The sequence below is a fragment of the Rattus rattus genome, chromosome 4 (assembly GCF_011064425.1).
Source record: "Rattus rattus isolate New Zealand chromosome 4, Rrattus_CSIRO_v1, whole genome shotgun sequence".
Classification (NCBI taxonomy): Eukaryota; Metazoa; Chordata; class Mammalia; order Rodentia; family Muridae; genus Rattus; species Rattus rattus.
This window is the reverse complement of record NC_046157.1, coordinates 112,641,783-112,665,440: the sequence shown is the minus strand read 5'-3', so window position 1 is coordinate 112,665,440 and position 23,658 is coordinate 112,641,783. Positions and strand designations below refer to the sequence as shown.

Here is a 23,658-nt window from a genome sequence, read left to right as displayed (position 1 = left end):
AAAAAAAATGTTTTATCGCTTTAAATTTACTATAGAACGCAGAAACAAAGTAAGATTCACCATTACTAGCAGGCCTAGTGAAGCCTGGTTCAAAAGCAGAGTGTCTGGACATTCGGCAACGCCCCTTGCCTGGGTTGGCAAGGCAACTGCTACTTGCCAGCCAATCGGTGGGATACTCACCTGCGGGGGCGGGGACTCTCCAGGAACCAATGGGAGGTCGGGCCGGTGGTTCCGCAGGCCAATGGGTTGGGCCACGGGGCGGGCTTTTTGATGAAGGGCCGGCGGTGGGAAAGATGGCGGCGGCTCCGAGACCCTCCTGGTGGCAGCGGTGGCGGCGGCGCGCGTGGGCTCGGGACGGGGCCAGGCTTTTGCTCTTTCTCCTTCTGTTGGGGTCTGGGTCTGGGCCGGGGCCGCTGCATGTCAGGGCGGGTCAAGCGGTGGAGTACTTGAAACGGGAGCACTCGCTGTCGAAGCCCTACCAGGGTGAGGCGCCCGGGGTGAGGTGGTCGCGCAGGGAGGGCTTGGGGACCGAGCCGGGATTGAGTTCGGGGGTCGTAGTCACCGGGTGGGAGGGGGCGCCCCGAGGATCTCCGCTCCTTTGAAGAGCCACAGGTCCCAAGGACAGGGGTCCGCCCCCCACCTCCGCCCCTTTCCGAGCGCTAGAAGTTTCTAGTAGGTCTGAGTAGGGCTCTCAGATGTCACCAGTGTCAGGCTTGGAGGAAGGGGTGTTTGGAGTTGGACAGAAATATGGGGAGAGAGAACTGAGAAAAATGAGGGATGGTTGAGGACCATTAGTGATGAGCCTGTGTCCGGGATGGAGCGGTGGCTGCTCTGGAAATAAAAACATGAGAAAGAACCCTGGTAGAACTCGGTCGGATTGAGACAGGAGTGGGGGGAAAAAAGTCTGTTTGCTGGTTAGAACACCTGCTCCTGCCCAGGCCGTGAGCCCTGATGATGAAAGAGGCTGGTTAGCATTGCTCTCTTCAGGGATTTCTAGGTCTCTAAGCACAGCTCTGTGTCAGAAAATTGACACAGGTGTCTACAAAGAAGAGAAATTAGTGTAGCTGTAGCTTAATACAAGTTTGTTTTTCTCGGGGAGCTGTGGATAGGGGTGCAGGAAACAAGAATTCAAACTGCAGAAAGCTATGCACTGTTATTAGGATGTCCTTGTTTCACAGGTTGTGCATAGTATCTCCTTAGTGTTGGTCCCTGCTGATACTTAGATGTTAAGTGAGTTTTTCACCCTGGAGATACTTAGGCTAAGGGACTTGGGGACAATCGGCTTCGCACTTGAAAGATTGGTTTTTAAAAGAATATGATTAAGCTCATGGGCTTTTCAGGGTCATTTTCTTTTGATATAAATGACAAAATTCTTGCTAAAGTTCACCTACACATAGAGGTCTCAACTATCGTTACTGTGACAGCCCAAGGGTACATTGGAATCTTCTGAAGCTGAAGGACTTAGCTAAAGGAAGTTTGGTGTGACGGCAGGCACCTGGGGTTCCAGGAATTCAGGAGGCTGAGGCAGAATATTGAGACCCCCCCAACCCCCATTTCAGAAAGAAAAAAAAAGGGTTGGGGATTTGGCTCAGTGGTAGAGTGCTTGCCTAGCAAGCGCAAGGTCCTGGGTTTGGTCCCCAGCTCCGGAAAAAACAAAAAACAAAAAACAAACAAACAACAAAAAACCAGAAAGAAAAAAAAACCATTTATTCATGAAGACTAGAGGAAAGATAATGGCTCCAGTTTTTTTTTTGTTGTTGTTGTTTTTTTGTTGTTTTTTTTAGGGGGGAGAATCTGACTTTGTGAACCAATTGATGGTGAATATAAGCTGATATTTCTCTCCCCATAGGTGTGGGAACAAGCAGTTCTTCGCTGTGGAACCTGATGGGCAACGCCATGGTGATGACGCAGTATATCCGCCTCACTCCAGATATGCAAAGTAAACAGGGTGCCTTGTGGAATCGGGTGGTAAGAGGCTTCCTGTGCTAGGACCCTCAGTGTCCTAAAAAGTCCAGAATAACTTCGACGTTATTTTGTCTTTTCCCAGTGTCCCATCTTCTAAAGATATTAAAAGTCTTTAGAGGGCTGGAGAGGTGACTCAGTAGTTAAGACCATTGTCTGCTCTTCTGGGGACCTGGGTTCAATTCCCAGCACCCACAAGGTGGCTCACAACTATCTGCAACTCTAGTTCCAGGTCATTCAGCTCCCACACACAACATACATGCAGGCAGAACACCAATGCACATAAAGTTAAAAATAAATAAATCATTAAAAAGAAACTAAAAGTCTTTACAGATAACGGTGAACTTCATAATATAGAAATCAGATATTTCTCAATTGCCCTATAGTTAGAACAAATCATTCATTTTCTCCTTACTCTGAAATACCACACTTTGGAGTTTAATAGCTTAAATCTTACTTAATTACTTTGTTAGACAGAAAACTTTTGGCTTTTTGCTGTTATTGTTATATATTTATTTCTTAGCATGTAACCTAGGCTGTTCTTGAACTTAATAGCCCAGGCTACCCTCAAACCTATGATCCTTCTGCCTTACCTCTCTACTCTGGATATGGTGCTATACATCTGTAGTTCAAATTACTTGGGGGTCTAAGGTAGGGGGATCAGTTAAGCCCAGAAACTCAGTCGCAGCCTGGGCTACATAGTGGGACAGACACTGCTGCTAGATACTTAAGTGAATATTAAAAAGGATTCCAAAGTGCATTTGTCCCACCCATAATCCTAGTGGCTTTCCCTTGTTTTAGTCAAGATTTTGTTTCTGCTTCGTATGAAAGTCACTTTGAGCCATGACAGTCATTTTGCTTGTCCTCTGGACCCTTTCTAGCTTCCTCCTCTTCCTCGAGGAATGATGGCAGGAAGGAGCACCTGGCACTGCTGCACTGTGACTGCAGGTGTCAGGTTCCCGGTCCTTGCTGACTGTGCACAACCAGGTCACTGTCAGGGATGACTTTGCCATCCTTGGTGTTTTTTTCTCCTGGACTCCTGTGAATGAGGGTGCGAAAATCTTACACTTTACTGTGGTTTTTCTCATTAGCTGTAGATGCTTTGAGCCGATCTCATAAAAGGGACTGTGTCTCTTCCCTGTTCATTTCTTTCTATCCAAGAGTTGTAAAGGAACCTAGGCTGTAGTACTGAGCTCAGTGTGGGTCGTGGGAGAAGATAACTGATGGATCCAAGTCCAGCTTGGAGAGCGCTGGGCAGATCTCCACCTGTAATACCTGCTTAACTTACCAATCTGAGTCCTCAGAATATAACCAGATGGGGCATGAAAAGACTGCAGTTTGCTACAGTGGGTATGGAAATGCATGCTGTTCTTACACACATACACGTCTGGTTTTATTGAAGGGCTCTTGTGGGTTATTGAATGATACATGGCTTAATACCTTAATATAAGAGTCTCCGATACCGGGGTTGGGGATTTAGCTCAGTGGTAGGGCGCTTGCCTAGCAAGTGCAAGGCCCTGGTTCGGTCCCCAGCTCAAAAAAAAAAAAAAAAAAAAAAAAAAAAAAAGAGTCTCCGATACCTATGTTCTCACCAGAATGAACCAAGGAACTGTTTTAAGATGCATGGTTTGAGCAAGCACTTCTCAGATTTGGCTTCCACTGGAGTTGATGTCTGCGGTCTACTCCAGGATGCTGATTGAGTTAGAATAGGGCACAACTTACTCATTAGGTTTCTTTCCTATTTTTCTTTTCTCTTTCTTTTTCTCTTTCTTGGAGCAGTTTGTTCACCATACTCTCTTTTCTTTCTTTTTTGTTCCTTTTTTGTTTCTTTTTGTTTTGTTTTTTTTGCAACAGGCTGTCTCGGTGTAGCCATGGCTGTCCTAGAACTTGCTCTGTAGAGACCAGGCTGGCTTTGAACTCAGAGATCTACCTGCCCCTGCCTCTCTAATGCTGAGATTAAACGTGTGAGCCACCACTATTGATTTAGCTATTGGGATTTCAAACATGCAGTGAAATTTCAGAGCTACTCTTAAAAATCACCATGAGCCAAAAAAAAAAAAAAATCACCAGGAGCAAAACCGTATAGCATTATGATACCCATGGTCAAGAATTAGCTGCAACTACCTGTTGACTTAGTGTGGGCTTCTTGGGCCTGCCCTTTTTGCAGGGCCATTGTACTACCTGCCGTCTACAGGACAGCTTTGAGCTTGTCCTGAAAGCTAAATGTAACAGCAGCGAGATAACTCAACATGGAAAGACAGAATAGAGCAGACTGTTGGAGACACCAGGGCTCCCTGCTAAGTGAGAAAGCGTCCACCCCCTTTCCACTGTGACTCTCTACTCCTAACACCAGGTCTTTTGGATGATGTCCCAGAAATTAAAAATGAAAAACTGAACATGATGAAGCAGTGTGTTGCTCAAGGCCCAGAACAATCTATTTGGAAAGCCTTTGGCAGAGCCCAGCCAACCCTTCCTTTCTTTCTTCACAGCAGAGTTTAACTGGATGCCTCCCCAGACTACTCACCCCGTTTCTCCTGGAAACACTACAACTATGTCACACACTTAGCCAGCCTCTCATCACCTCCCTTTTTATAAGATTTTGGCATACAATTACAAAACTCAGAAGTCTGAATGACACCTCTCTCCTAATATCCCCAGCCCCAAGAAGCTGTCCCAGAAGAAGCTAGTGTTTGCCTCTGGCACATTTATCCTTCCTAGCCATGGCACAAAGGTTGGGGGACCTAACTTACTCTACTCTTCTGTTCTCCTGGGAACTCAGGCTTGCCCCTCAGCTTGGCCGAATTCCAGCTTTAGCTAATTAGAGTTCTTCAATAACATCTGCTAATTATCTCCGGAAACCTCTGTGTAGGACTTAGCTTTCTTTATTTTTATTTTTTTAAACAAATGAGATTTTGACTTTTCTTGGAAGCCCCACTTTTTAGAGTCTTTCTGTCAGAAAAATAACCTTAAGTTGCAAACAGGTATTAGTTCAATCACCTTTATCCAGTTGTACTTCCGGGTAGATGAAGGATCACAGCAAATTGATGTGCCTTTTCCAGATTCCTGTTTCTGCCGGAAGATGAGAAGATAATTGGGTGGTTTGTCCGCCTCTTATACAGAGTCCCTTAAACAGTTGAGTGACCCTGCCTCTAGTTTTTTGACAGAAGTACTTTCCAAGTCTCAGATTTCATTTTAGCTTTGAGTGTGTTACCAAAGCCGCTTTCTGAGTCTAGACCACTTCTGAGGGTTTTATGGGCTTCTGGTTGATGTTCCTGTCTTATACCTGTCTTCCTCATATCAGCCATGTTTCCTGAAAGACTGGGAACTGCAGGTGCACTTCAAGATCCACGGCCAAGGGAAGAAGAATCTGCATGGAGACGGCTTGGCAATCTGGTACACAAAGGACCGAATGCAGCCAGGTATTAGGGACCCTGGGTTGCTCCCACATGGGTGTAGCAGGCCTATTCATTCCTGTCTCCTCTTTTTGAGACAGGCCTTTCCTTCAAGTTTTCCCTCTCCCGTGGTATCTGTGAATGAATATTAACCTATTGTAGAGTAGGGTCTGAGTCCTAAGCAGTCTGAACTTGGCTCATCCTCGGGTGAGTCCTTGCTTGTTGATTCCTCCTGGGTTTTCCTGTGAAGTCTGGCCACTGGCTGGCTGAATGCACTCTCCCGGAACACTGGAGGCTGGTGTGCTAGTTTCTTCTGGGCACATATGCACTTACAGATCTCAGCACTAGTCAAGAGAGAATTCTCTGTTGTCCTTGCTGCTGTTGGAGCCGGTGCTCCAAGTAGATGGCAGGCTGAACCTGATTTGACCTGGTCTCTTGCAAGAGGTAGAACTTGGGAATTCAGTTCTCTCTTGGGGGCATAATTGTCACCAAGTGTTTGTGAAGCAGGAGTCTGTAGATAGGGGATCCTTAGCAACCTGTTTGGAGTAGAGTGCTAACAAGGTTAAAGTAGCCTCCCCTTTTCCTGCCTTAGCAGCAAGCTTCCATACCTGCTCATGGACCCGGATGTAGGTCACTTGCTGGGTGCTTTCATGTGTGTGTACTCATCTCAGGAAATAACTGGAGCTGTTTGAATATCACCCTGTGCTCTGCCGTGTAAGATCCTCTCCCTTTGTCTGCTCTTGGCTGTATGTCATTGTTCATCATCTGTTCTCTCTCTCTAGGGCCTGTGTTTGGAAACATGGACAAATTTGTGGGGCTGGGGGTGTTTGTAGACACCTATCCCAATGAGGAGAAGCAGCACGAGGTAATGGCAAGTGTCAGAGCTAGGGCATGTCTACTGACCATAGCCCTTCCCCTAGGAGCAGAGTACAGGAGGGAATGTGAGAGACAGTGAGGTTCCCATTGACCTTCAGAGGATGATGTTCTTGGCAGTTTTCTTTTTTCTTTTTTCTTTTTCTTTTCCTGGAGAGAAAATCTCTGCCTCTGGGATTTTAGCTTCTTAGATTTGGTAATAAAAGCAGAAATGACAAAAAGAAGCACAGGGAAACTGGGCTTCACCAAAAGGAAGAACCTGGGGCTGGAGAGCTGGCTCAGCAGTTAAAAGCACCAGGCCTTATAGAGTACCTAGGTTCAGTTCCTGTACCCACATGGTGGCTCACAACTGTCCATAACTACTTATGGACACTGGGTGCTCTCCTTCAGGGACAGCTGTTGGTCACACTGGGTGTTTTCCTGTTGTGCCAGCAGTTTCTCATGCATTGCTGTAAGGCAGCCTCTGGGGTTGAGCACACTTGCCTGGTGCTGTCTTGGCTTCTAGGTTGAGGCCAGAGCAAGGGGAAAGATGGGTGCTCCAGACCTGAAGCATCACTGCGGACTCTCTCCTACCAGTTGCCCTGCGTTTCCAGCATCTTTATCTTCTCCAGCAGCAGTTCCCATCTCTTACAAGAAAGGGTTGAGTAATAGAAGTTGATGAAACTGATACACTTATTTATAATAATAAGGCCTCACTATGTAGCCCAGGCTGGCCTGGAGTTACCTGAGCTCTTTGTCCTCAGCCTTCTGAGTCCTAGGCTTGTGAATGGGGCCACCGTACCTGCCTCAGATCTAAGCATCCTGATGGAACCCAGTGTCTAGACAGTGTAGAGACATTAACTATCTCTGAGGTTCTTCAGTACTGCCTTCTACTGGCAAGGACTGTATCCTCCTTTCCTGTGGCGCTGCCCTGAGATGGTCGAAAACTGCTGACAAGCTGTCCTGGGTACCCTTCAGAAGGCAGGGCTGGGTTGGGGATGGAGACCACTCACTCCCCACAAAGACTTATCAGAAACACATGCAAAATATGACAGTGACTACTGTGTGTACCACACTCAGATGTAGCAGTCAGAATCTCCCGAGGTCACTTTTAGAGGAGCTGGAAAAGTGAGACCTGGGTTAGGTGAGTAACCTTCTGTTGTGGATCAGTTAGAACTGTGTCTCTGTTTCCTCTGGCTCCTTGTTGTTTTAGGCCCATCAGACCCTTGCTAGATGCCGGGGCAAGATCACCTCTGTGTTCTGTAGTGTGAAGATTGCTGGAGACTCTGGGGGTCCTTTGAGAGCACACAGTGGGCTGTCCTTGGTGGGGCAGCAATAATGGAGCCTTTCTCCAGGACAAGGCATTTAAATTGAAGTCTGAAGGATAAGGAGCCAGTGGTCCATGGAGAGGGAAAGCATGTACTAAGGCATTCTGGGAAGGGACAGGGAAGATAAGGAAGTACAGATCTTCATACAGAGGCTAGAAAGAAAGGCAGCCAACGCCTCGCTGTGTTCCACATTGCATGAGCTTCACTGGTCCTGTTTGTTTGCATCCCTCTTAGGCACACTAGCCACACTGAGGCTGTGTGCCCGAGTGGTTGTTAGTTGGGCTGTTAGATCATTTACAGTGTGACTCCTCTTTCCCAGTGAATGAACAGACTAGAGAAGCTGTGTTGTTCAAGGCCACAGCCTTTGTAGGGTCTCCCTGTCCTGAAGCTTACCCTTTTGGTGCTAGAATCCATTCACTCATTTCCTGTCCATCGATTTCTTTCTAGAGAGAAGAGACATTAGGTATTTTCAGATATGTGATTTCAAGTTCTTTGAGCTTCTGTTTAGTCCACTCCCAACCAACTGGGGCCGTCTCAGAGGATCAGCTCAGATGTACTTTCTCAATGGTGTGGTTTACTCTGCTTACTCATACAAGGGTGCAGGCCATTGTCCACGTCTGTTATTTACTTGTAGCAACTCTTTGTTTCAACTGTTAGCGTCTTTGCCCCGTGAGTAAGACTGAAGAGCAGGAGGAAGTCTGCAGAGCTGAGTGGGGTCACACAGGTCACAGAGCTGGCTCTAGAATCTCTGCTTCTGGGACTTCAGCTTCTTAGATTTGGTAACAAAAGCAGAAATGACAAAAAGAAGCACAGGGAAACTGGACTTCACCAAAAGGAAGAACCTGGGGCTGGAGAGCTGGCTCAGCAGTTAAAAGCACCAGGCCTTATAGACCTAGGTTCAGTTCCCATATCCACATGGTCGCTCACAACTGTCCATAACTACTTATGCAGCTTGTGCCCTTCTTACATCTGTTGGTATGCATGTGGTGCACAGACATGCATGCAGGAAGACCACGCACATACCTACATTTCTCTTTTTCTTTTTTGGTTTTTCAAGACAGGGTTTCTATGTGTAGCCCTGGCTATCCTGGAACTCACTTTGCAGAGTAGGCTGTCTTCTAACTCAGAGATCTGCCTGCCTCTGTCTCCCATGCACCACTATGCTCAGCTCTAAAATTAATTTTTTTTTTTTTGGTTCTTTTTTTCGGAGCTGGGGACCGAACCCAGGGCCTTGTGCTTCCTAGGCAAGCGCTCTAACCACTGAGCTAAATCCCCAACCCCTAAAATTAATTTTTAAAGTAATAATCTAAGTGCTTCAAAGCATACTGTCAGGAGTAGGGCTGGTGTTGTCTCTCAGAAGAGTATTTGCCTCATGTGCACAAGAGCCCAACACTGGGCATACCAAGAAAGTAGGATCACCTGTAGAGTGGAGGAAAATCTATCCAAACCTTACTAGAAATCCATTGCTTGCTATATAAAGAACGGTCAAAAGACAAGCCAATACAATAATAGGCACGTGGGCTGAGTAGAGTTTATGTGAAGAAGATAAATGGATGGCCAATTAACATGAACCGATGCTCTACGTCATTAACTTAGAGAATCACAGATGAGACCACAGTGAAATCCTCACAGCAACAGAGCGCAAGTTCAGAGATGTGGCAATCATTTGGAACCCACTGATACTTGTGGGGATGTAAAATGATACAGTTGGAAAGCAGGCATTTCTTCTGACTGCTAAAGAGATTCTCTAATCCGGTGAATCCACTTGTGTATGTGTAGCCGAGAGAAATAAAAGTTTGTATGAAAGGCTTGTACATTGTGCACAGAGGGTCATAAGAGAGTCATGCTTATCTCGTGAGTTTGTACCTATGAAATATGGTCAGATCTATAGAGATAAGGTAGACAGGAGTTGTCCAGAGCTGGGGCTCTCAAATAAGGAGGTGAAGGGTGACTGCCAGTGAGCACAGAGTTAGGCAGTGGTTAAAAATGTTCTGATGGGGGCTGGAGAGATGGCTCAGCGGTTAAGAGCACCCGACTGCTCTTCCAGAGGTCATGAGTTCAATTCCCAGCAACCACATGGTGGCTCATAACCGTCTGTAAAGAGATCCGATGCTCTCTTCTGGTGTGTCTGAAGACAGCTACAGTGTACTTATATATAATAAAAGAATAAATCTTAAAAAAAAAATGTTCTGATGTTGGGATTGGGGATTTAGCTCAGTGGTAGAGCGCTTGCCTAGCAAGTGCAAGGCCCTGGGTTCGGTCCCCAGCTCCGAAAAAGAAAAGAAAAAAAAATGTTCTGATGTTATGATAATCACTTTAATTATCACATACTGGAACCCACTTTGGGTGGATCAAGTGGTACATGGACGATGTCTCTGTGTCGCTGCTGATTTAGACGTGGTTGAAAGATGAGTCCATAGCCTTTTGGCCCTAGGAGCCCGTCCACTGAAGGCCATGTTTTTCCTGTGAACCCAGATGTTGGTGAACACTTGGAGGAACTTGGTAGCACAGATGTCTTTGTTCAGTTAAAGCCAGAGTCTAGTGGCAAGGAACTTTCAGAATGACCACACAGAAGAGCAAAGCTGTTGCAGGCTAGGCCGTCGTTTTGTCTGTGACACATTTGATCTTCACGCATGGGAGGGAGAGGCAGCCAGGAGTGAGAGGAACAGCCCCCCAGTCTGCCTTGATCAGGTGAGCCTGGACGTTGTGGTCCAGGCTCTCTCCTTATATATTGGTTTCCTCCTTTTAACTGGAAGAAAATAAACTCTAATTTCTTAAAAAACACATTTCAAGTTGAGGAAATAGTGATAGAACTCATGTCCAGAAAGTGGAGAGCTCAGTCCCTAACATACCCACACACATGAACACCACAGACCTACACACATGTGCACACTTCGTGTTCCCTTAGTCCTTTTCTTGATAAACTAATCTCACTTGGTATTTTTATTTCTGGCCTATGTCTCTTTCTGTCTCTGTCTCCCCTCTCTCCTCTCCCTCCTCCCCCCTCCCCTCTCTCTGAGACAGGGTTTCTCCATGTAGCCCTAGCTGTTCTGGAATTTGCTCTGTAGACCAGGCTAACCTCTAACTTAGAGATCCGTCTGCCTCTGCCTTCTGAGGCGTGTTCTACCACCGTCTAGGGAAATCTTGTTCAAAGAACTCTGACTTCTTAAGTTTTCTTGTTGTAACACTTAGACGTGACTCCTTTTTTTAAAAGTTTCTTAGATAATGATGATGCCCAAGTGTATAAGCATCATTTGGGGACCTGGTTTTCCCATAACCTTTGAGGAGCCAAGAGAGGAGGTCAGAGTCACCTAGCAGGAGACTGGTGGGTTTGGCGCTCATACAGTCATGTGTCTCAGCTTTGATTATTGCCTGCTCTGAAGAGCATGAGTTCTGCTCAGGTACTCGGGGTCCTTTCTGTTCCTGCATGAAGGGCTAGCTGAAGAGCATTGTAGGGCCTGTAGGGCCTGTAGGGTGTACAAAAGGGACAGGTGCAGCCAGAGGCTGCGGCAAGCACTGCGTCCCCTATCTGAGGGCTCACGTGTACTTCTCAGGAGGAGGCCACCTCCTAGCAGCACCTAGTGGAGGAGCCATTTGTTCTGTTACCACGGAGCAGGAAGAAAGACGAATGTGTATAGGCCTCTTTTTACAAAGAAAATGTCATCCCATTCAGCAACTGTCTAAAGACATAACTATGAGACTGGGAGCCTAAGAGCATGAATGTCAGATTCAGATTCTGATAAAAGTCTCAGATCTATAGATTGGTAATCCCAGGCTGGTATCAAACTTCTGGTCCTAGGCGCTCTTCCTGCCTCAGCCTCTTGAGTAGCTGGGATTATAGTCGTGTGTCACTGTGCCCCCAGCCTGTGTCCTTTATGTCCTGGCATAACCGCACTTGCTCACATGGGAGCATTTTCTTCTCCTCAGCTAGTGAAGAGTAATTGTTGAACGTTGCCTACTTAGTCAAATACCTGTGTGTTTTTCCTAAAACAGCACGGACTGTTCCCAGCATAGTGGTCAGAGCAGAGGAGTTAGAAATGGTGAGCTCACTGCTGCTAGTCTTGGGCCTCACTCGGGTGTCCTCAGTGCTCCTCTGAGTCCTTTAGCAGAAGAAAACCCAAGGCCCATGGACATTTGTTGAGCCATTAGAGCATGCGTTCTCATTTATTTTGTGTATGGGCGGAGTGCATACGTGTAGAGATCAGAGGACAGTTGTTAGAATTGGTTCTCTCCTTCCACCCTGTGGGTCCCAGGGCTCAAACTCTAGTTGTCAGGCTTGGCAGCAAGCTCCTTTCCCCATTGAGCCATATCGCTGCCTACTCTTAGTCTTTAATCTGGAACCATCGTCAGATGTCAGATGTCTTTGTGCTTTAGAGTTCCTAAGCATGCTGTTTACATACCTGACTTTTTTTTTTTTTTTGAAGGAAAAGTGTGCTTTAAAGGTTGATTTTTAAAATGGATGGGTCTTACTTTGTATCTTGGTCTGTAACTGTGGCAGTCCTGGGGTCATAGGTACCTACCATACTTGCTGAGACTTCCTTCAAGAATATGATGGGTTACTAATGTCACACACACTACGACTGAGACAAGGCTCTGGAGCTCAGCCACTTGGTTTCATGCCTTAAGTACATTCCTGAATACCAGTGTTCTCTCCCACCATGACACTGGCTCAAAGGTGCCTGTCACCAAGTGAGTTTGACCTCCAGGACCCAAAAGGTGAAAGGAGAGAAGCAGCAGCTCCCTTCAGTTGTCCTCTGCCCTCTTCCTGCTAAGTAAATAAATGAAGTGATTCCGGAAGGAAGATGGTGTTGCTGGCTCACAGGACTGAGAGGACTGAAAACATGACCTCTTAAACGCCACTGCTGTTACTCACCCTTCTAGATTGATTCTTCGGGAGTGATTGGCAGCCAGCTTGACAGTAGCTGCTGTGTAGCCTTCTCTTGTCTCTCCTCTCCTCTCCCCACCCCGTGCTTCCCATCGCAGAGTGTTGGGAGCACAGCTTGGCAGTTTGTAGCAGGCTTAGGTTGGGAAGCACTGCCCTGGAAGAGCAGCTATCTTGTGCCAGTTGATGAACTTGGAGAGCTGGCACTACAGGCTTTCCACCCAAGATTCTGAACCGAGAAGTGACTTTTCCTGTTTGCTAAGAATATTCAAGTGTGCTTTATTTTAGGAAGTTAGACACTTCTTCACCTTCTGGTATCTCGGTGTCATAGATGACCTTTTCATTGCATTTGAACATATTTAAAGTGCAACTTTTTAAAAAGAGGAAGAGACTGAGCCTATTAATTCCCAAATGTTTCTAGACAATTTCCTGGTCTATGTGAGCCAAGGAGATTACTCCCCTAGATCATGCATGTTTGGCTTTGAACAACATTTAATGTAAAAATTCATTTATTCAACTGTTAATTGACTGTAGTTTTGTTGACTTCCTCCTGAATGACAGGCACTGTGCCAAGTTGTCCACCCATCTCTTCTTCCCATGGTTAACCCTGTAACCTCTACACAGCATCTCCACGTATTCCAATAAGGATATGACGTAGAGGTCACACATTGCGAAGGTGTGCAGCTGTGGTAGTGTGGGATGATTAGGACCCAGCCTCAGCTTCCAGAGGCAGACCCTCCATGCACTTTTCTGTTAGGCATCCACCCTATGTGCTTTGGACCTGTACATGCTTAGAATCCACAACACCAAAAGTTCATGAGTATCTTTTTGGGGGTATGTTAGGGGAGACAGGGAGTTAGCCTGGAGTTTTCTATGTAACCAAGGATGACTGTGGACTGTGGCATATGCAGTCATGTTCAGTTTTATGTGGGGCTGAGCACCCAACCCAAGGCCTTGTGCATGCCAGGCAAGCATCCTACCATCTAAGCTACACTCCAGCTCCCCTACCATCTCTCTCTAAAGCAGAAGTTGACTTATTAAGAAAAGTGAGGAAACTCCCAAGAGTGGGAAAGGTCCAAAGAGTGGGAGGATCCTGAGAGTGGGAGGGTCCCAAGAGTGGGAGGATCTTGAGAGTGGGAGGGTCCTGAGAGTGGGGGGGTCCTGAGAGTGGGAGGGTCCCAAGAGTGGGAGGATCTTGAGAGTGGGAGGTCCTGAGTGGGAGGGTCCTGAGAAGGGGAGGGTCCTGAGAATGGGAGGGTCCTGAGAATGGGGGGGTCCTGAGAGTGGGAGGGGTCCAAGGAAGAATCCTGAGTATCTTGTTAATGAGCAAATGCTTCAGAGCATCTTTAAAAAAAAAAAAAAAATTATGAGTGGTTCCAGTGGTACAATGTTTGGAAGCTTTTCCTGTGCTATAGTCAGTATTCACTTGGACAATAGGTGGGAATTCCTTATTTTGGGGACTCTGAAATCAGGCATGAAACGCCCGCCTTGCCATAGTGTGAGCTGCTGAAGCTACAGATGGAAGCGATGGAGTCATGGGCTCAGTGTCACTTCGTGCGTCACAGTCTTCCTGGATGTAGCTCAGTGTTTCCATAGCAGGCAGGAAACCCTAGGTTTGATCCCTAGCCTGCTGTGGACTTGGCAAAGGCAGCGTTCTATTCCTAGCACCTCGGAAGTGCAGGTAGAGAATTCAGTCATCCTTGGATACACAGTCTGATGACGCCAGGGCTGCACAAATGCCTCAGAGAAACAAAACCAAGAGTGAACCCCAGCCCCATTCTAGACTGCTGCGAAATTCCATGACTGGAGTACCTTCATGTGTGCACAGATGAAAGGCTCCTCCAGGGCAACTTGGATCCAGCTTCCTGCCTGACTTTTGCTGTCACACCAGCCTTAGGAAGAGTTGGGTAGCCTTGCCAAAGGATTGCTGTCCTAAGCATTCTAAAATTCTAAGTTAATCGTGTGATTGGAAGTGATGAATAAGGCGAATCTAGGGGTCATCAGAGGACCCTAGGGCACTTTTTAATCCCTTCCTTTCCTTAATTGTTCACTGAAGTAACAAGCTTTCTCAGAACCCATTTCTGAGAATTACCTAATAACACGCTAGCAATTACCTTGCTCTAAATGACAGTTGCATAAGAGTAACTTTATGGTGGCTTAATCATCCACTGATGGACTACATGGCCTTTGGGGTCCTGTAGCACATATGTTATGCTGGTGATTCACAACTGCTGGGAAGCTCCTGGGGGGTGGAGGGGCTCCCCTACCTTGGTCCATGAGGCTGACGTGCCCTGACATGCTCTGCCTTGCCTCCCACCAGTCTCTTTCTTACATCCGTCCTTCTGACCACCTGGGCCCCACCCAGAGCACAGTTCTCTCACCGGCTGCTAGTGCCTCTTTTTTTCCAGAGCAGTTATTGCTGGTGGAATATTTCCCACTGGACCATAGCATTTCAAACAGTACTGACTCTTAGCATAGTTGGCTTTACTGAGGAGGAGAGGAGTGCATGCTTTGGGAGCCCCTCCCCCACACTCCTATGAACTGGGCTGAGCTGAGCATGTGAGGCTTCTCTCAGGGCTGGTGGCTGAGAGCTGTGGAGATCTGCTGAGGCAAAGCTAAAGAGCCTCAAGCTTGGCCAGTGACTTTCTAAGCTTGTGCTGCCGCGCTCCCACGGAGACTTTCCCTGTTGTAGGTCAGAGTGACAACAGTTATTTGGGATGTATGTCCGTGAGGCTCAATTAGAGGGCAAATGATCCCTTTGGATTAGAGTTAATTTTATGGTCTCGTACAGTAGAGTTTTTGTCTTCTGGGCAAGAGCTGTATCTTGAGACCTGAGCAGTACAAGTGTCCTAGTCAGGGTTCCTATTTCCACACAAACATCATGACTAAGAAGCAAGTTGGGGACAAAGGGTTATTCAGCTTACACTTCCTTGTTGCTGTTCATCACCAAAGAAAGTCAGGACTGGAACTCAAGCAGGTCAGGAAGCAGGAGCTGATGTAGAGGCCATGGAGGGATGTTACTTACTGGCTTGCTTCCCTTGGCTTGCTCAGCTTGCTTTCTTATAGAACCCAGGGTCTCATAAAGGGTATGTCTACAAGTGAGACGCCTTTTCTGTGATAACTCTAGCTTGTGTCAAGTTGACACACAAAACCAGCCAGTACAATTGACCCCTTGTGAACTTGACACACAAACATCACTATTAAGCCTCAACTCTTACTTTCTTATTGATCCTGAAGATCTAAATAACTTTAGAAGTCCCATAGTCTTTACATATTAAAATTTCAATCCCTTTAAAATATCTAATATATTTTAAAGTTCAAAGTCTTTTTACAATGCAAAGTCTCTTAACTGTGGGCTCCACTAAAATACTTTCTTACTTTAAGGGAGAAAATTATCAGGGCAGAGTCACAATCAAAAGCAAAATCAAACTAACTGTTCAATGTCTGGGATCCACTCACGATCTTCTAGGCTCCTCCAAGGCCTTGAGTCACTCCTCCAGCTCAGCCCTTTGTAGCACACACCTTGTCTTCTAGGCGCCAGATGCCTGTTCTCCACTGCTGCTGCTGCTCTTGGCGGTCATCTCATGGTACTGGCGTCTCCAAAATGCTGCTGTCTTCCATTGCAGCTAGGCTTCACCAATAGCCTCTCACAGGCGCTCTTCACGGTGCCAAGCCTCAACTCCTTTGCATGACCCCTTCAGACCTGGGCCATCAATTGCAACTGAGGGTGCACCTTCACCAATGGCCTTCCATGGCCTCTCACAGTGCCCAGCCTCAGCTGCTCTTCATGACCCCTTCAAAACCTGTACCACCCAGGTGATTCTCACACATTACCAAGCCACAGCACGAGGCACAACCTTGGCTATCTCTGGAACACAGCCTCTTTGTGCTCTGAGAAAACACTTTCCAGAAGATTTCACCTCAGTGATGCTGGTCTCTTCTTAATCACCACTAATTTCTTAGCTCCAGCTGACCAGCATCAATAGTCACGGTAACTCAAAGGTTTGCTTTAGTAGTTCTGGTATCTTGTTAATCATAGCTGATTCTTCAGCCCCAGCTAACCAAAACCACAGAATCTTCACAATCAAAACAACATGGCCCTAATAAGAGTCTTTAATCTTCCCTCTGAAATTTCACAAGCCATCTTCTGCAGTGCAGTTCTCAACATTATCTTCGAAGCTCCTACAGAAGCTCTTAACATCCCAATAGCTCTTCTAGCTCAAAGTTCCAAAGTCCTTCCACAGTCCGCCCCAAAACATGGTCAGGTTGTCATAGGAATACCCCACTATGTTGGTACCAATTTGTCTTAGTCAGAGTTTCTATTCCTGCACAAACATCATGACTAAGAAACAAGTTGTGGAGGAAAGGGTTATTCAGCTTATACTTCCACGTTGCTGTTTCATCACCAAAGGAAGTCAGGACTGGAACTCAAGCAGGTCAGGAAGCAGGAGCTGACGCAGAGGCCATGGAGGGAAGTTTCTTACTGACTTGCTTCTCCTGGCTTGCTCAGCTTGCTTTCTTTTAGAACCCAAGACCACCAGCCCAGGGATGGCACCACCAACAATGAACTGGGTCCTCCCACCTTGTCCAGTAGTTGAGAAAATGCCTTATAGCTGGGTCTCGTGAAGGCATTTCTGCAACTGAGGCGCCTTTTCTGTGATAACTCCAGCTTGTGTTAAGTTGACACACAAAACCAGCCAGTACAACAAGACATCTCAAATTTGGAAAAGTTGACTTTTTTTCTGGTTTTGTTTGGTTTCTCTTTCCCCCCTGTGCTGTAGACATACAGTGGTCTGGGAGACATAACCCAGTTGTGTTCGGGTAATGCAAGATGTTTTGTTTCACAAAGCTGCTGAAAGCCCCAGGTCCCTCCCTCCATGCAGTAGAGAGGCCTTTGTAGTATGCTCCTTGAGAGTCTGATATCAGGTAGCCGGACAGCCTCACAGCAGTGTGCAGGCACCTGGGCAGGTACTTTGCATATATTGTGAGAGCTTCAAGAGTTTGCTGGGAGCCCTTTGTGGACCCTGAAATTCTGTGTGAGGATTTTGGCTGCTAACTCGTCTACCACAGCAGGGTCATAGCTCTCCCAAGGCTGTCTCTTTCTGACTGGGTCTCCTGTGTTCTGTGTCCTGTCTTGTTTTGTACTAACCTGCTGGACCCACTCAGGCCCAGAAGAGGCGCTATTCCCCAGGAGTTCAGGTACTGGGCTCTTGACTCACTGTGCTCACCCCTGATTTTCACCATCCAGCTGACGTTTCTGGCTGCTCAGAGACCATGTGGCTGTTGTCTCAGGAGTTCTGAGTATTTGGTCTTGACTGCATTTCTACCTTGCATGTTGACTGTCTGGAACAGTGTGGAGCTTGTCCAAGAAACGCATGCCTCATCTTCCCTTCCCCCTTCATCACTCAACCTTTCTACATTGACTTGCACTGGGATCATTCTGGAATGGTTAGCTCACCAGTTTAGAGGAGGAATTGCTTACACCGCTCTGTGGAGAGAAGGCATCTCTTAAGTAGTGGGAACCCAAGTAGGTAACATGGACATTTTTAAGCTTTCCTACATGTGAAACATTGCCCTCTCACTGTTGGTATCTTTGGGGGAGGTTATGTGCGGATGCTGGACGTCTTGACTAAGAACAGTGGCTGTGGCTAGAGAAGCCCCCCAGAGCCTGTCCTAGCAGTGCTTTCTGGAATCAGTTAACATCAAATACTGGCAGGATTTTAGGGTCAGAAAGGAGCTATCCAGACTAGAAAGATTCCCTGACCACTCAAACGTATTTTTGAGAATGCCTGCTGTGTGCCAAACACTTCACTTGGGCAGAGGGCTAGGGCTGAAGTGGAGACCTGGGCGATGATTTTCCTTTTTTTCAAGCTGCAGCTGGGGAGAAAAGTAGCTATCCATGTGGAAGAGATTTGCTTTGCAGTACCAAACAGTGATCGCTGGGAGTAGAGTGGATCCCAGCATCCTGCAGGGCCACTTCAGGTCTACCCTGGTCTGGAGAGTTACTAACATCAAGTGTGGAGTCCGTGCTCCCTGAGTCCATGCGCCCTGTGCATGATCATCTGTATGTGGGTCCTGTTGGGGGTGGGCTGCTTAAGATGAGGCAGGGGGTTCAGTAGTGCAGGCAGTGCTGAGTCTTCTTCCTGTCTGCTCTCTGCTCCCTGTGTTCCAGCGGGTATTCCCCTACATCTCAGCCATGGTGAACAACGGCTCCCTCAGCTATGATCATGAGCGAGACGGGCGGCCCACGGAGCTGGGGGGCTGCACAGCCATTGTCCGAAATATCCGTTATGACACCTTCCTTGTGATTCGCTATGTCAAGAGGCATCTGACGGTGAGTCCCGTCTTGGAGCAGCTGGTGGTGTGTCCTGCCTCTGCTCCAGTGGCTGACCCTGGTCTCTGCTCTGCTTCAGATAATGATGGACATTGATGGCCGACATGAGTGGAGGGACTGCATCGAGATGCCTGGGGTGCGGCTCCCCCGGGGCTATTACTTCGGCACATCCTCCATCACTGGGGATCTCTCTGGTACTGCACTGCTCTTTCTTCCTGTGCCTCAGTTGACCCCTTTTGTCAGGACCCCAGACTTGGTGAGGCCCTTCAGAGGACAGCTAGATAGAGAGCTGTGGGAAGCCACTCAGATGGTTTAGGAATGCTGCACACTTCTGTCGAATCTGTCAAAGTTCCGCCCAGGCTCCTCTGGGACAGCTGTATCCTGAGCTGCCCTCCGGCAGTGTGCGCGCCTGTCTGCCCAGCTCTCCGGCCTGTGCCCCTCTCCCGGCTCTGGCTGCTGTGCCTAGCTTCCCTTCTTGCAGCTGCTCCCTGACTCGTCACCTGCTCTTAATCAACCCCAACCCCGAACCCTCTCCCCCTCTCTGTTCAGATGTTTGAATGAAGCTTGTGTACAAGTCTGCTAGCCATCTGCCTCCTCCTGAGCTGCTCTTGGTACTGTAAATGTCTACTGTGCCATCTGCACTGGTCCACGCTGGAGAGAGCCTTGCCCTGGCTCTGTTCTGACCTGTGGTGTCTGCTTCCCCCTATGCACAGCGCACTGTCTCTGTCCTCCTCTGGCCGGGCCGAGTTCACCAGCACTGCAGCTCCTTACTTCTGTGGCTGACATACAGCACCACACTTAGTTTTGGCCTAGGCAGCCAATTTTTAAAAATTTATAAACTTCTAACCTGTAGAAGTCTAGTTTTGTTGTGGTCATTAATGTTGGCTTTTTGTTTGTTGGTTTATTCACATTTTAGTTATTTTAGTTTTGAGACAGTCTTGCTTTGTACCCATGCCCTGAGCTAGTGATATAGCCTGCCTCAACCTTATATGTGCTGGAATTATAGCCACGCACCACCACACCCCGCATTGTCTGGTTTGTTTGTTTGGGGTGTGTGTGTGTGTGTGTGTGTGTGTGTGTGTGTGTTTTAATTCAAGGACTCCTTGAGAAAGCTCAGCTAGCTCTCATCTGATCCAGGCTCTGATGTCTACACTGTAGAACATTAGTTCTGAAAGAAAGAACAACAGAAAGGCAAGAGAAAGGAGGAGGAGGAGGAGGCCAAGGTAGGGGGGTCTCTGAGTTTAGGCCAGCATGGTCAACATAATGGGTTCTAGGACAGCCAGGGCTATATAGACCTGCCTAAAGGAAGGAAGAAAAGAAAGAGGAGCCTAACAGTCAGGCCAGTCTGAGCTACAGAGTGACACCGTCTCAAAAAAGAAAGGAAATAAAGGGAAGGTCAGTTTTCTGCATAGCTTCTTTGATATTTTATTTGTTTCTTTGTTTTACTTTGTATTGTGATAGGGTCTATGCAGCCCAGGCTGGCCTAGAACTTGCTGTGTAGTCCAGGCTAGCCTCGAACCTCTGGTTCTTTCTGCCTTGGCCTCCCATGTGCTGAGATTACGTGCATGATACTATGCCTGGCCTACCCTGGCTTTTTATCCTGTCCTGTAGTTTAAACTTAGTTCCAACAGCATAAACATTTTCTAGACAAAGGTTGAAGACTGTGTCAGACCAAGGAGCTGTGGATATGCCCTGATAACAAAAACACTCAAAAATTGGCCTCTGGCAACTGCTGTCCTCAAAGGAAGTAAGTCAGTCCCCACTGAAGGGAGCAGAGCTTCATCAGGAGTGAGCTGACACTACTTCTGCAGCAGGAAACCTTACAAGCCTAGAGATCAGAACAGCCTGAAGGCCATTTAGTCTCAGCTTTCAGCAGACGGGGTGGTGGATCTCTAAGTTCTAGAACAACACGGGCTACATAAAAAGACCCTGTCTCAAACTAACAAAATTTTTAAAAGCCCAAACCCAACAAGAACAAAAACTTTAAAAAAGAGGAGTTAGGCACAGGGGCTCACGCCTATAATCCTAGCATTAACAAGATCGAGACTAGAAAGTCACAGGCTTGAGGCCAGCAGCCCATGCTACCTACTGAGAGCCTGTCTCATAAAACCAACCAGACAAGGAGACGCGTGTGTACATGTGTATGCAGGTGCCTGCATAGGCCAGAAGAGGATGCCAGGTCCCCTGGAGCTTGAGCCACATGGGATGGGAGTCATGGGATATGTGCTGGGAACTGAACTCTGGCCCTCAGCAAACACTCTTAACCACTGACCATCTATCACCCTAGCCCTAATTATTTTTAGTATTATCTTTAATTAATTCTATAAGTAATGCATAGTTACCAGTAGAATACATAGACTATCTCTAATTCTTTATTCTTTTAGATAAGGAAATTATGAAGCTTTAACTTTTAAAGAAGTTTGGGTTTTGCTGTTGATGCTGTTTAGTGTATTGCCCTGGCTCACCTGCATCTGTGTTGTCCAAGTGCCTTGAGTTTGCGCCAGTCCTCCTGTCTCTGCCTTGCAGTGCTAGAAGTACAGGCTTGTGCCACTACACTTGGCTTTTTTCTTTTTTAATTAAGTGCAGGCATACACCATCAGAGGGTCTCACAGGACACTTTGATCGACTATGTCATTTCCTTAGCTAATCCTCACTTCCCCTGTACCCTGTCTTCTTGCTCCTCCTGCAGATCTTCCCTCCCCCAGGTTGTCCCTCCTTTGCACTTGTGTATTTAAATCAACATTCTGCTTATGAGAGAAAACATGCTTGCTGTATTTGTGCCCCCATTACCATGCCTTGGTTCCACCTCCCTTCTGTTAGTTTCCATACTTTCCTGAGAGGTCTTCTTCCACTGCTGTCATGGGGTAGAGAGGCTTATATCAGAGCCTTGACGCAAGATACGAGCTGCAGAAGCCCTCTTGTTGAGGGCAAGGGAGTAACCCTCTGTTCTCCTTTAGATAACCATGATGTCATTTCCCTGAAGTTGTTTGAGCTGACTGGAGTGAGGACCCCAGAAGAAGAAAAGCTACATCGAGACGTGTTCCTGCCCTCAGTGGACAATCTGAAGCTGCCGGAGAGTGAGTGTGGGATTCTGGGAAGTGGCCTGTGCTCGGGGAGGAGGTTGCAGTGTCTGTAGAGTCTGGGACAACTGGCACCTGCAGCTGTCAGTCCTTCTGTGCTCCTGTGAGGCACAAGGAATGCCTGCACTGCCTCCCATCTGTTCTGTTACAGGCAAGGCAGCAGTAGGTGGGCTGCTGCTCCATTTCCAGCCACCTGGAAAGAGGGAGGTCAGGGGTCTGGTTCCTCAGAAGTGGACATCAGAAATTAGGGACTGGACAAGCTGTTGGCCCACTGTAGGGTGGGCTCCGCATTCCTTACTGTTGTTGTTTTTACTTCCTCAGTGACAGAACCACCAACGCCCCTGAGTGGCCTGGCTCTCTTCCTTATTGTATTTTTCTCCTTGGTGTTTTCCGTATTTGCCATTGTCATTGGGATCATACTCTACAACAAATGGCAGGACCACAGCCGGAAACGCTTCTACTGAGCCCGCTGCTATCAGCCCCTCCACAGCCATGAGGTGTGGGTGTGAGCACACAGCCTGTTGTTCAGGGACCCTGCATCCTCATGGTCGTACACGGGGACATCTCACTGGCCCAGGCTACCACCCGCGGGGCCAAGCGGCTGTGGTGTGCCTTTCCTTGGAGTCCTTCCACTTAGGGGTGAAGAGACATGGATGGAGCACTATCTATTGTGATGCCTCGACTACAGAATCAGGCCGGCAGCCCAGGCGCAGACTGGACACAGCAGGCCTTCCACTGCATTTTAAAACTCCCAAGTAGAAAACCAGAACTTGTACCCTCTGGAAAATCGCTTACTAGATTTTGCTTTTGCTCACACCTCTTTCTACTTCAGGAGCTCCTTGGCAGCCTGGATGGAGACTCTCCCGCCCCTGCCTGTCTCCCTCCACTCACCACCCTCCTTATCTGCATCCTCAGCTAGGGAAGCAGCCTGCTGCTTACATCAGGCAGCCCTGTGTTTCTTGCAGTAGCTCATTGCTTCAGCCTCTTCTCTGCTGGGTGGATCTTGTTTCTGAATGTTGCTGGGTCTTCAGCTTCCTTGCCAACCCTTCAGGCCTTTGGATGGTTTGGCTAAACGTTGTTACAAATCGAGAGATGCGTGGACAATTCACAGATGTGAGGTTAACTGTGAAATCATCCCGGTCCAGGCGTGCCTCAGAGCTATTGGCTGCATCTGACCATGTGGAGTTTCTCGACTTGCTGGACCCTGCTTAGTCGCATGCTTTGTGTTTGTCCTGATTCTTGGGATCCTGCTTTGAATGTTGGAAGTGAAATGCACCTTTCTTCTTATTCCCTGGACTTGGACACACCCCTGAGACATTTGGCCTCTCAATGAGAAGAAACAGTTGGTGATCTCACGTTACAAATCTCTGAGAGCGAAAGCCCTTCATCCTCTGTGCCTGGAAAAGCTCTGGTCATCGAGCAGCAGCACAGCTTGAGTGGCCTTGTGTGTCACCTACTACACTGCCTTATTCTACGAGTGTCACATGCTGCTCACCTATCCGCCCTGTGGTTAAATTGGTTACAGGCTAGTCTCAATGGAGGGCCTGACACAGTTCTCTGTAGCCTGAGGAAAAGTCTTCATAAAGTAGCCGATGAAACCAATCATGAATCCTGGCTCAGTGGCCTTCTTGTAGGGTGGGCTTGGTTGGGAGGTTCCAGCCTTTCTCCTGAGCCCCAGGTGTGTCAGCTCTTACCCTGTCCCCGCTGGATGGTTGGGGAAGCCCTCACCCCATCCCTCACCCTATCCATCCATAGACTAGGAGGAGGGGTCATTTGGTTGCAGGGAAGAGTTCATTTTCTCAGCCCCGTCTTAATTAATCAGGATAGT

At 47.6% G+C, this 23,658-nt stretch overlaps 1 protein-coding gene across 4 annotated transcripts; it reads left to right on the top strand.

Moving 5' to 3' along the window:
- Positions 1-272: 272 nt before the first annotated feature.
- Lman2l (lectin, mannose binding 2 like) lies at positions 273-23,439 on the top strand. 4 transcript variants are annotated; one of them, XM_032900929.1, is made up of 9 exons: positions 273-483; positions 1,850-1,968; positions 5,264-5,381; positions 6,137-6,219; positions 17,583-17,615; positions 18,589-18,750; positions 18,830-18,944; positions 21,708-21,827; positions 22,152-23,439. In XM_032900929.1, exons 1-9 carry the CDS (start codon positions 294-296, stop codon positions 22,292-22,294), a joined length of 1,083 nt encoding a protein of 360 aa, XP_032756820.1. In that variant the 5' UTR covers positions 273-293; the 3' UTR covers positions 22,295-23,439. The 4 variants fall into 4 exon arrangements, with proteins under 4 accessions (XP_032756820.1, XP_032756821.1, XP_032756823.1 ...); XM_032900930.1 differs by lacking the exon at positions 17,583-17,615; XM_032900932.1 differs by lacking the exons at positions 273-483; positions 6,137-6,219; positions 17,583-17,615 and having other exon boundaries at positions 1,852-1,939.
- The last annotated feature ends 219 nt before the right edge of the window (positions 23,440-23,658 follow it).

Coding starts and splice junctions, on each gene's coding strand:
- Lman2l (XM_032900929.1), top strand. CDS start 294: ATGGCGGCGGCTCCGAGACCCTCCTGGTGGCAGCGGTGGCGGCGGCGC. Junction 18,751..18,829: donor ATGTCAAGAGGCATCTGACG/GTGAGTCCCGTC, acceptor GCTCTGCTTCAG/ATAATGATGGACATTGATGG. Junction 21,828..22,151: donor CAATCTGAAGCTGCCGGAGA/GTGAGTGTGGGA, acceptor TTACTTCCTCAG/TGACAGAACCACCAACGCCC.